Source organism: Grammomys surdaster, unplaced genomic scaffold (assembly GCF_004785775.1).
Source record: "Grammomys surdaster isolate TR1022 unplaced genomic scaffold, NIH_TR_1.0 126133, whole genome shotgun sequence".
Taxonomy (NCBI): domain Eukaryota; kingdom Metazoa; phylum Chordata; class Mammalia; order Rodentia; family Muridae; genus Grammomys; species Grammomys surdaster.
The window spans coordinates 1,118,885-1,130,268 of NW_021620941.1; the positions used below are offsets into that span (position 1 = coordinate 1,118,885).

At 53.0% G+C, this 11,384-nt stretch overlaps 1 protein-coding gene across 3 annotated transcripts in view; it reads left to right on the forward strand.

Annotated features, from left to right (window-relative positions):
• The window catches only part of Ralgps1 (Ral GEF with PH domain and SH3 binding motif 1), a 239,370-nt gene that overhangs the window by 207,731 nt on the left and 20,255 nt on the right, over positions 1-11,384 (forward strand). For 2 of the 3 annotated variants that reach the window (XM_028757104.1, XM_028757105.1), the window contains exons 12-14: positions 6,950-7,076; positions 8,028-8,185; positions 10,226-10,277. In XM_028757104.1, coding sequence (XP_028612937.1) covers positions 6,950-7,076; positions 8,028-8,185; positions 10,226-10,277 — 337 coding nt within the window. The remainder of the gene's footprint in view (positions 1-6,949; positions 7,077-8,027; positions 8,186-10,225; positions 10,278-11,384) is intronic. The other variant, XM_028757106.1, reaches the window with a different exon arrangement.

Genomic DNA, 11,384 nt, shown 5'->3' on the forward strand with positions numbered 1-11,384 from the left:
AGGCTCAGCTCCAAGGGAGCCTTCTGGACTCTGGAACTTAGATTGAGCTGCGTGGCAGGAACTCCACAGGACTGAGGGACAGGAATGTGCCTCTTGCAGTCCCAAGAATGGGAGGAACGTGGCCTCCCTCTGCTCCTCAGGAGGGGCTAGGCTCCAGCTCAAAGCTGTGCCCAGCAGTTAGATACCTCCACACTTGCCAAGGAAAAGCCTTTAGCTGTGCACCTTCATTTACACAGGGCTCTTAGGCTCCAGGTCTGTGTGTAACAAGCACTTGCTATGAACTGGGTACCTGGCAGGGGCCTCAGCCTCCTGGAGCTTGTGTCTTAGTTGGGGAGATAGGCTGCAAAAGCCAAGTAGGCAAGGACAGGCACATTTGGAGCCAAAAAGAAGCCAGTGTGAACAGACCAAGTTGGTGTGTATGTGGAGGGGGGCAATTTATGACTCTTCTCTAACCAGCTCCTTCCAGGGACTGGGGGAGCTTAGCCCTGCACAGGAAGCAGCAGCCATGATCTTCTCAGGAGCCTTGATTAAGATCAGTAGCAGCCTGAGCTACAGCTGTTCTCTTGGCCTCTGATGGCCCCAGAACCCTGCCAAGAGCTGCCCCCATTTTGCTCTGGGGAAATGGCCATGTGGGCAGTCTGTCCCCACAAGAAGGCAGTGAGAAAGGAAACGGAGGAAACTAACTCTGCTTTTGATCTGTGGAGAAAAAAAATGGCCAGGGATGCCACGTTTCCAGTTTCCCTCTCCGTGGGATGATGTTTATATAAATGAACTAATATTTTCCTGGAGAGAAAAAAATCACATGTAATGTTCATAATGTTGCCCATCCCAGCCCCCCAGAGGGCAAGTGATGTTTGTGTATGTCTTGGAGCTAGTGAAGACAGTTCCAGACCTTGCAGGCTTCCCCCACACGTCTTCCCCTGGGGACAGGTTTCCTCTGAAGGTTCCAGAGCCATGCTTTTAGCCCAGGAAAATCCTGACCCTGGCCTCTGTCTCTGCCCTCTCAACCTAAAGGTTGATCTCCTGCACACTTTTCTGTCTTCATGTTTACTACCTGGTAGCAAGGGCTCCTCCGCTGCCAGGTCAGCAGACCTATATGCAGAGCCTGGCTGCAGCATCCCTGAGCTGTTGGCACAGGAAGTCTCCAGCCTAGCTCATATTGCAGGGCTTTAGCAAGAGCTCCAGAAACTGCTATTCAAGAAATGCTGCTACCAGCACAATGCCTCTTGGGAATGTTAGTTCCTGACCCTCTCAGGCAGGCTCTGGTGCCATCTAAATGAGAGACAGTGTGAGTCTGCCACCTGAGCTCCAGGACCCAAAGATCCACAGATAGATCAAGCTCCAGTGCCACCTTAGAACTTAGGGCAGAAATACCACTATGTTCAGTGAATCAGCATCAGGGTAGGCAGGGCTGGGACTGGAGTTACTTGGAGAGGTTGTTACTCACATGCCTGGTACCTGTTGTGAAACAACAACAGCAGCAGGACACAGCTGCAGCCTCTTAAAGTGGCCTAGGCTTCCCCAGAAGACAGCAGGCTCCTGCTTGGGAGATGACTGTCCCCAGAGCAGACAATGGGAGGGCAGCTAGAAAACTGTGAAGTAACTTCTCCGTGAACCAGCCTCCAAAGCCAGGCAGTCTCACCTCAGCCTTCCTCTGAGGCTGGTCCATGTCCAAGGAGAGATGGTCAGAGGCCCTGCCATTCCCTGGAGCAGCCAAGGACTTTTGTGGAGCATGCTAGGCAGTTTGCATAAGGAAAGCCCTCTGTCTGTCAGCTTCACTGTAGCTGTCCTGGACGGAGCACCTTTCCAAGTCTGCCCATGTGTTCACTAGAGTGTACCCAGGGCCTGCCTGCTGAGTCCCCGGGCTCCCAGCAGACAGGTGCCCTTTGCTACTCTTATCCCACTCCCATACTGTAGGCAAAGATACTGGAGTGCTCACCCAGGTTCACACATCACCAAAGTGGCAGAGCCAGCTGATGGGTTGGCATCAGGACAGGTCTGTCACCTCTGTCTTAATACATAGAGCATGAAGGGTACAATAAGGGCTGGCTCTGTTCCTGTTATCCTGTCTACTTGTTCAGGGCATTAAGATCTGCCATGGATGATATAGACCTGCATGTCTCTGCCTTTCCTATAAATAGGGTGTGTGTGCGTGCACACGCTCGAGCACACACATACACACACACACACACACACACACACATTCTTGCACCTGTGTATCCTGGAATGGCCTTGAACTCCTGTTCTTCCTCCTCTCTCCTCTGAGTGCTGGGTCTGAAGATAGGTCACCATACCCAGTTTCCTACAGATACCTTGTCACACAGGTGTTTGTAAGAGTCAGAACCTCAAACTTTACCTTGTGTCCGGTCCCCTTGCCACATCCAACTGGGCTGCTTCAGGCCTGGCCGTCTGTGGCAACAGAGCAGCAGCATGGCCTTCTCCCTTACTGAACAGTTCTCTAGATCCCTCAACTTGCTAATCACAGCCCCACTTGTAACAGTGGGCAGTTATAAAGCTGTCCTTTCTCCAGGACACGTCCATGAGTGTCCTCAACCTTGGCAGATACAAATATACACCTGTACCTCTGAGCCCCCCACCCCACCCCAGCCACCATCCCACCAGCATCTTCCTGCTAAGATCCACTCAAATCCTCCATGCTGTACAAGTCTTCTTACTAGAGCATCTCGTCCACAGGAGGCCAGGGTAACTCCCCATTCTAGTACACCTGAGAGTGCAGCTTACCATCCTGTGGCCACCGCTGGCCTAGTTTGCTGTCACCCTCACATCCTCAGGGCTGAATGAGACACTAACTCACAGTGCCCTGGTCCTAGTGTGGAGACATCTTTCAAGGCTCTGTGGTCTATGTGGTCACACCGTTGAAATACTTGATTAATAGAGAGCCTGGGCAAGAGGTGAGGCCTGCCTTCCTCCCTCTAACACCCTCAGCAAACCTTTCTCATGTTCAGAATGGGGTGGTCTGAGAGAGCTCAAGGGCTGGAAGCCAGCAGCACAAGACTCCAGCCTGATCCGTCCAGTTGCATAGCTCTGCAGAGGCCCAAGAACCTCGAGTGCCAAGAGCTTCCGATCATTCAGAGCCCCACTCTGTGGCCTGTGAGGCAGTGAGAAGAGCACTATGCCACCTCAGCCCGGAGATGAGAGTGGTGTTTCTCAAAGGAAATGAGCTGGACTGTGTGCATAGAGACATCCTGGCTCCCAGTGAGACCTGAGGGAGCTGTGTGTGAGAAGCAGAATGTGTGTGAGCACAGAAATGAGTGGCTCCCAGGCTCCGCTAGAGACATGGCTATAGCGAAGTTTCCACAGAAAGACTGTAGAGAGCTGCATGGCTCTGCAGATCCAAAAGGGCCGAGTTCTGACTCTCAAAGGAGGGCTCTCCACAGGAGCAGGTGAAAAGCAGAGAACACGGAACCCTCGAGTTGGGTGACAGCCCAGCCTGGCCTCTGGAGGCTCAGAGTCACACTGACTAGAGATACAGATGGCACAGTGGCAGTGCCTAGGGAAAGCACACCAAGGAAGAGATGGCAGGAGCCCCTGTCCAGCTGGGGCTAGGGGTGGGACTGGAACCCAAGTTTTGTGACTTCAAGTTGCTACTTTCCCCTCTGCCACAGCTGCCTCCCATACTTTCCAATGTGTGAGATTTGGAAAGGCCAGCTGGAATGGGACAGTGCTAGCCCAGAGCAGAGCCTGGCCAGGAATCCTTGAGAAGAGGTTCCTTTGCCCAAGGTGTGGGCTCTCCTCTCAGCCTTTCCCATCTGCCCAGTGGCCTCCAGATGTTGACCCCACACCGGACTTCTCCCTGTACCCCCAGATCTGTGCCCCAAGTGCACACTACTCTACACAGAGGGTTGCTCTCCATTCCCTCCCTGCCTGGCCAACCCCCAGACACTTCTTGTACATATCTCTCCCTCAAAACCTACAGCTTCCAGTCATGACTACATCTAGTTACTCCTCCTAACATGTGAGTCTGAGCACATCACCAGACCTTACTTTGTGGGATTGAGTCTCTGCTGGGGCCCTGCTGTCTTCCCTCTGAGCCTTTGCACATACTGTTCTTTCTACCTGTGTCATTGCCTATGCCAGTCTCTTACCAGGCAGGATGTCGAACATTCCAGAAGTCTTGTCTGATCCATCCCCTATGTTTCCAAAAGCTCTGTGATATTGTGAGACTTACATGTCAAGTGGACAAAGTGTGTACCGTTAGTTCTAGCAGGGAGCAGATGCTAAGTGAACGTTAGAGGGTGTCATTAGCCACAGTTTGGACCCTGTCATGCTGTTAGTGGAAGCAGTATTGATCACGACTATCCCCCCATCAGAGTGTGTGTTCCTGCTGGGTGGAGCTCCCAGTATTGATCACGACTATCCCCCTATCAGAGTGTGTGTTCCTGCTGGGTGGAGCTCCCAGTATTGATCACGACTATCCCCCCATCAGAGTGTGTGTTCCTGCTGGGTAGAGCTCCCTGGTTGCCCCTCTCTTCCCTCTTGACTGCTGACTGTTACTCCCATGCAGGTGAAGCATCATGAATTTTCCTGTCTGTGACATAGCTCTAGTATTAGGCCTGGGGCAGCCCCAAGGTCTGGGTTTCCTAAACACTTGTGGCAAAAAGAGAGATACTGTATGTTTAACTCTTTGTAGGGAAGCAACAAAGACCAGGTTTATCCCCCATGTAGATCCAGGGCTTAAAGGTGACCTCCCAAGGCCATTCAACTCATAAGCACAGACACAGATGAGAGCCCAGGCTTCCCTGCCTCCAGGACCAGAGTCCCTTTCTGTCACATACACTATCGGGGATCCTGGCCGCTCCAAGGCAGTTAGTAGAAGGGCGTTTGTTTTGTTTCATTTCCTATTCCAATCAATGAGTGGTCTGTTGGGCAGTATGTTGGTTTCTTGTAATGAAAACCAGATTTTTTTTCAGCGTATCTGGCTGCCTACAGAAACTGTCAATTCTCATATGGTCCCATAAAACTGCTGAAGAAACAGGCACTTAAAGAGCTTTAAAGATTATTCATGGAAAACTTATGCTGAGGAAAAATAGAGCAATCCTTTGAGATAGTCAAGCCACATGGTCAGTTTTTCCAGCTGTCTATGCCATATCTACTCTGCTGTACCACCACCCCTACCCTGCCTGAAGACATGACCAACAAGCGTGCTAGTCACCCAGCTCAGAAGGCACGTGTCTTGGCACTGTCACTTGAGCGCCACCCCAGGCTTGGAGGGGCAGGAACATGAGACCTTTTGGGTAGCAGAGGGTGTCACTTACTGGCAGAGGCCTCTCATCTGGGTCCCAGCCGAATAGAAATTCTTCTGTTTCCACGTCAGACCTAGGCTGTTGGTCAACAATGCTAGGAGAATGTGGGGGAGGAGGGGGGCTGAGACCTTGAGCCCAGAGAGCAACAGCAGCCCTGACATAGGCCCAAGAGGCCAGGGCTCTTCCGCTGGGCCCCCCACCCACTCTCCCCAGCCGGTTCAGGAGCATTTGAGGCCAGGCATGCCTCCCAGGGCTCCAAAGCAGAAAGGAAAGGGGTGCATCCGGGCCTAGCCTTGGAGAGAGAATCCAGAGCTTAGTGGAAGCAGCCAAGGCAACTCTTAAAGGCTGTGATAACTCAGAGAATGAGCAGGGCTGGGAGGCGAGAGCTGCATGGAGCCAAGTGGGGGCGAGTGTCCTCAGAGCGGCCAAGGGAGGCCATGAGGGAGGCCGCAGCCGAGTGTGGCTGCGTGGCTGCCTTACAGGCAGGCCCAGCCCCTCCTTACAGTGTGACCTTGGGAGGCTCAGCCCCTCCTTACGATGTGACCTTGTACAGCTCTAGGGCTCCCCACGTCCTGATACCAAGTGTGCTGGTGTCTGCAAGCTGGGCATGAATGTTGTGAGGGCTGCTCACAACTGATACACAGTGGACGCTATGCTGACCTCTCTTTCCTCTCGCAAGGACATCTGCCCAGCACTTGTCTCTGAACCCCTGACACTCCTCCCCAGCCTACAGGCCTGCTGCACACTTGGGTTTGGATCCTCCCTCCAGTGTGTAGTACATCTATAAGCCTGCCTTCTCCTCATCTAACGGGGCAAACAAGGGTCATACCTCAGGATTTGTACAGTGGTACAGTGGCCGGCCCTGACTATCACTATGGTCATTCCTGCTTCAACACCAGGGCCTCTGGGTTTCCACTCCGGGAGGTGGGGGGGGAAGCACAGTGACTCAGGCAGTGGGGCCAGCTACCCTCCTATGCTTGCTGATAAACAAGGGCTCCACCCTCTGGAATTTTCTCTTAGGGAAGAAGCAAAACAAAGCCACGTGCTGCTCATTCCTCTCTTGCTCTGTACAGCAGCTGTTTTGTCAGGAGCAGGGGCATCCTGTGTCCCAGAATGTAGGCCAGAGGATCCTCCTCAGGGCACTGCAGGGCCAACTGAGAGCCTGGGGATTGGTGACCACACTGGCACAGCCTCGAAGGATGGCCCACTCTTCAGGCCAGACCTGTAATGGAGAGGCAGAACCTCAGAGCAGCCAATGCCAACATGCAAATCCTGGCCAGAGACAAAGTGTGGGCAGAGGCATAGGTGCAGGTCCAACTGGCCTAGCTCATGGGCTCCCATATACCTCTCTGGGCTTGCGAAGTCCAGGAAGGACATTTGCCTTAAGGTTATGCTTCTGGTTCTGTTCTTACAGATGGGTTATCAGCCAGCCACCTGGCAGAGCTCCCCAGCAACTGGACCTGGGCACCTCAGGCCTTCACTCTGGGAGTTGATGATGTTAGGAGGGAAGGGTTAGTAGCTAATGGGTGGAAAGCTGCTGTAGGCTTCACGTGAGCCTTGTCTTACATAGAACAACTAGGGAAAGATCCATGCTACAAACTTGGAGCCCAGTTGCCCCTGAGCCTCTGCCCTGCTGTCACCCCCACGCCTCCTGCTAACTATTTCTTTCTCTGCTCCTTTCATAGGCCCCTCTGCTGGCTCCAGCTCAGCCAGGTTCCGCCGGAGACCCACCTGTCCAGATGCATCTGTGGCCAGCAGCCTCCCCACACCGCCAGTCCCCAGACACAGGAAGAGCCACAGCCTGGGCAACAAGTGGGTGACTGAGAAGCTCTCTTCTTGGGTGAAGGAAGTCTGGGTCCTTCCCCATCCTCATTTGGAAGCTCTTGATGTTCTTGGTATACACACTCTCCTAAGGCTTGTATGAGCCTGGGAATGCAGAGGGGTGACAGGCTGCAGTCTGTGTGCCACCAGCAGGGACCTAGGCTCAGTAGCTAGTGAAGAAATGTGCCTGAACCTGGTTTACAGCTTATTTAGGGAGAACTGAGTCCAGCAGACACCAGAGACTATCCTCAGGGTTGTCTCAGTACCTGCTGGTTCACTGGCCCTTTGGAGTCCCCAGCTGGGGCACATATAGGTCCTCAGCCATGGGGACATGACTGGGGAAAGCCATGCCTGTATCTCTTGGGCTTTGGTCACAGGTTCCCAAATAAGGGGCACTCTTTGTCCTTCCCCCTCCTCCCTCCCTTCCTTCCATCCTTCCTTCCACCTGCATTCTAGCACTAAGGCACAAATGCCATCCCTCTTGGCTAGTCCTTGTGGAGCTCAGAGGCAAGAGCAGGACAAAGTGCTTTGGGTCCCTGGTGCCTCCTCTTCTCTAGACATTGCCATACACCCATGGTCACCATCTCAACTGAACCATGCAAACCTCTGAGCAGCTGCTGCCATGCTCAGTGGAGGTCTAGCAGGGGTCACAAAGCTGTCACTCCTCAGGATGGCCTTATCTCACAAACCTCACCATCATCCTGGGACACAGGCAGGGCAAGCAGCATTAGTCTCCACTAACAGAGGGAGAAGTTGAGGCTCAGAAAAAGGATGTGACTTGCCCAAGGTCACACCACAAGAAGGAGCTGAGCCTGGTCCACCAATGGGCTCTGGGCAGAGGCGTCTCCAGCAGTAAGTCCCTGGCTCTGGCTTCCGGGGCCAGTACGCCACTGTGCTCCCAGGATAAGGAGCTCTGCTTCTCTCTTCCTCTCCGTTTTCCAGTCTGATGTGTCAGTTGAGTGTAGTTGAAAGTAAGAGTGCAACATTCCCATCGGAGAAGGCCAGGCACCTGCTGGACGACAGTGTCCTAGAGTCCCGCAGCCCCCGCAGGGGCCTCACCCATACCTCCTCCACCGCCATCACCAACGGACTCTCCCTAGGTAAGCGTCGCTGGCCTGTGCACACAGGCAGGGGCAGCAGGCCCAGTTTGTGCTCCATGTCTGTCTCTGTGTCACTGTACTGTGCCCAGTGGCCCCTCACCCTTAAAGAATGGCTCCCTACAAGAGTCTTCAGCTGCAGGAAGAGCCCTGGGTTGGCCTTCTCCTTCTGGTGGTCCCCAAATGGTCAGGTTGAAGAAGGATGCTAGACTTGAGTCCACCTCAACCCCCTGAGGCCAGATGCTACCTTGGTGGCATTTATGTCCCAGAGGGAGTCCAAAGCTTGCTTGGAGCAATAGGTGGGTGGTCCATTGCTTCCTGCTGAGTGCTTATCTTTACCTAGAGGAGGCAGAAGGGAAGACAAAGATGTCAGCTTCAGGGATGGCATTACCCTACTGGACAGCAGCAGGAAGAGAGCCTGTCCCATGGAGTTAGAGAGACAGGGCTGCTGTCGCCAGCAGAGAAATGTTGATATTAGGGCTGAGGTTAGCACCGAACTGCATTCAGAGATCTCAGGTCATCTGTGACAGGTGACACTATCCTATGATTGCTGTCACCAGCCCAGTGCTCTCTTGATGGCCTTTGCCTTCCAGTGTGTTTGTCTGCTTTAAATAGCAGAGTCCTCCTAGCAGTGGTGGTGGGCTGGTATTTGATCTGGTGAAGACAGCGGGGCAGAAGGCCAGGAGCTTGGAGAACTAGGCAGCAAGAACACCAGGTAGGCATCTCATATCACATGTCCTTGTGAAGTTAGGCCAGTCCTGGGAGTCAGGAACAATTTTAGCACAAGGCAGCTGCCTCTTAGAAATTTTGTGACAAGTGTAATATCTGTCTTATGTCTTCAGAAGAAGTCATCCTGTTTGGACCCAGGCAAAGTGTAAGAAGTGTGGACATTGCATTTTAGGCTCATAGTTGTGGCTTGAGGGAAGTGGTCCAGGCTCCTGAGCTAGGGAATGGTAATCAGGCTTCTTCTGGAGCTTTCGCTGCACTCACGGGCATGGATCCTCAGCCTGGTAGGCTCCACTCATGGACCTCATCTTTAGTTTAGGATGGGACCTGGGTTCTGAGGAGGCTCCATGCATGTGCAGTTGAGCTCAGAGCAGCTGTTTGACATCCAGGAAACTCTGAGCTGTGCCTGAGTCTGGGCTGCTGCTCTCGAGAGTGAGTCAGGTGCTGTGCTGTCCAGCATCCAGGGGAGATCACAAGATTGTTTGGCTCTGGCTCATCAAGTCAGAGAACTCAAGACATTTTCTTCTTGAGAGCTCTGAGACAGTGGTAGAGCGTGTGCCCTGGTGGAGGTTGTGCTATCCTGCCCCCTGCTCTGCCCCTCCCCCATACAGCAGGAAACACCTCAGGCCAGGTGTTTCCTTTACCCTTTTCCACTACTCAGTCCTGAGATCTGTCTGGCAGGGAGGGTCCTGAACTTTAGAGCCTACACAGTCTAAGACAATACAGAGGCCAGGCCCACAGATGCACATGCCAGGAGGGAAGCAGTGTGCTGCTCATTTAACACCAGGCCTAGTGAGCCAGGGTGTCCCACTCAGGCCCAGCAGGCCACACTCAGCTCCAGAATGTGGGCCTGGAAGAGAGTAGGAAGGCAGAGGATCCCAGCTTAGGCTGTAGCAGTGACTCTGTGGGCAGGGGACTGTGCCGACCCTTCCTTGCAGTCTCCCTGCATCTTCTGTGCAGGCAGATCCATCTACCTGTCTCTATCCCAGAAGTGTTCACCCTGCCTATGCCCTCGGGAGAGGTGCTGAGGCAGCAGGCAAACGGCAGTCCAGACAAATGTGAAGACCCTGGCCTTACAAGCCAGAGGGTAGGTAGTGGGAAGGGAGTGGAGGGTGCTCTTGACAGTGGTGGGCCTGAGTGGTCTTTGAACCTCCCCAGAGAAGAGACAGACATAACAACACAAACTCAAGTCCTTTTGTGACCCATGGGGTCTGAATGCTGTGAGCTTGGGGACTGGGGCCCAGTGACTGGGAGCCCAGGAGAACAGGCCCCTCTCTTGGAGGCTGCCATGCTCACTGATCTGTGTTCCTTTTCCAGGCAGTAGTGAGAGCTCAGAGTTTAGTGAAGAAATGTCTGCAGGGCTGGAAAGGTGAGTGTGGCCTCAGCAAGGCCTCTCAGGGCCCAGGGAGCTGGAGTCAGGGGCCCCTGCCCTACGCATACATTCCATACACATAATTACACAGCCACGCCTCTGTGTGCACACTAAACACTAATCTCACACTGACACATGCACACAGGTGGACACATTCATAATTCACTTATACACTATGCATTTCTGGATGTATATACACAGGCTTACAAAGTGTTCTCCTCCTGCTCCCTCCCTTCTTTTGTCAGCTGACACTCAGAGCACTCGGCCAAGCCAGCTAGAGGAGACCTGGGAGCCTGCTAGGCCTGCAGCGAGTCCTGGACCTCTAAGCCTGAGTCCTGTTGGAAGTCTTGAGATGGGCGCATGGCTCCATCTAGTGATATCTGAGAGTATTGCACCAGTGCAGCCTCAGGCCTTGGACATTTTGAACCCTACTGCCATGTGTGGTTGTGACTCCCATCAGCCCCTCTGTCCCAAGTGTCCATGCTCCATCAGGATCTCATCAGGAATTCACCTGCAGCGTGTACTCCATGTCCCAATTCTTCTTGGGCCACCATCAGGAATCCAGGAAGACTTGGCACTAGAGGTCTGAGGAGACACAGGGAAATCGAGTGGTGAGAAAGGTTTCAAAGTTGCAGGTTTCCATTGTCCTTCAGGATGGTTCCTCCTCCAGTGCATCTGTGTGCTCTTACAAGTACACACGCACAGAGTAACGTAGCCTTATGTGCGCATGTGCACAATTATACAGTCTATCTGTAGTACACAGTCTTATGTGTACATACGCATAGTCACAGGTTCTCACACACACATATGCACAATTCTCACACATTTTCACACATTTACATGCACATACACTATACTTATACCTAGTTACATATGTACAATTTCACTGTCACACCTCTGTGTGCACACACTAAACACAAATCTCACACTTAGGCATGCACACAGGCAGACACATCCTTAATTCATCCATATACTCCTGATGATCTGAATGCCTGCATTCACATGCATGTGGTATGCATTACACCACACAGAGCATACACACACACGCAGCTGTGCGTGTGCATTACACCACACAGAGCACACACACACACGCAGCTGTGCGTG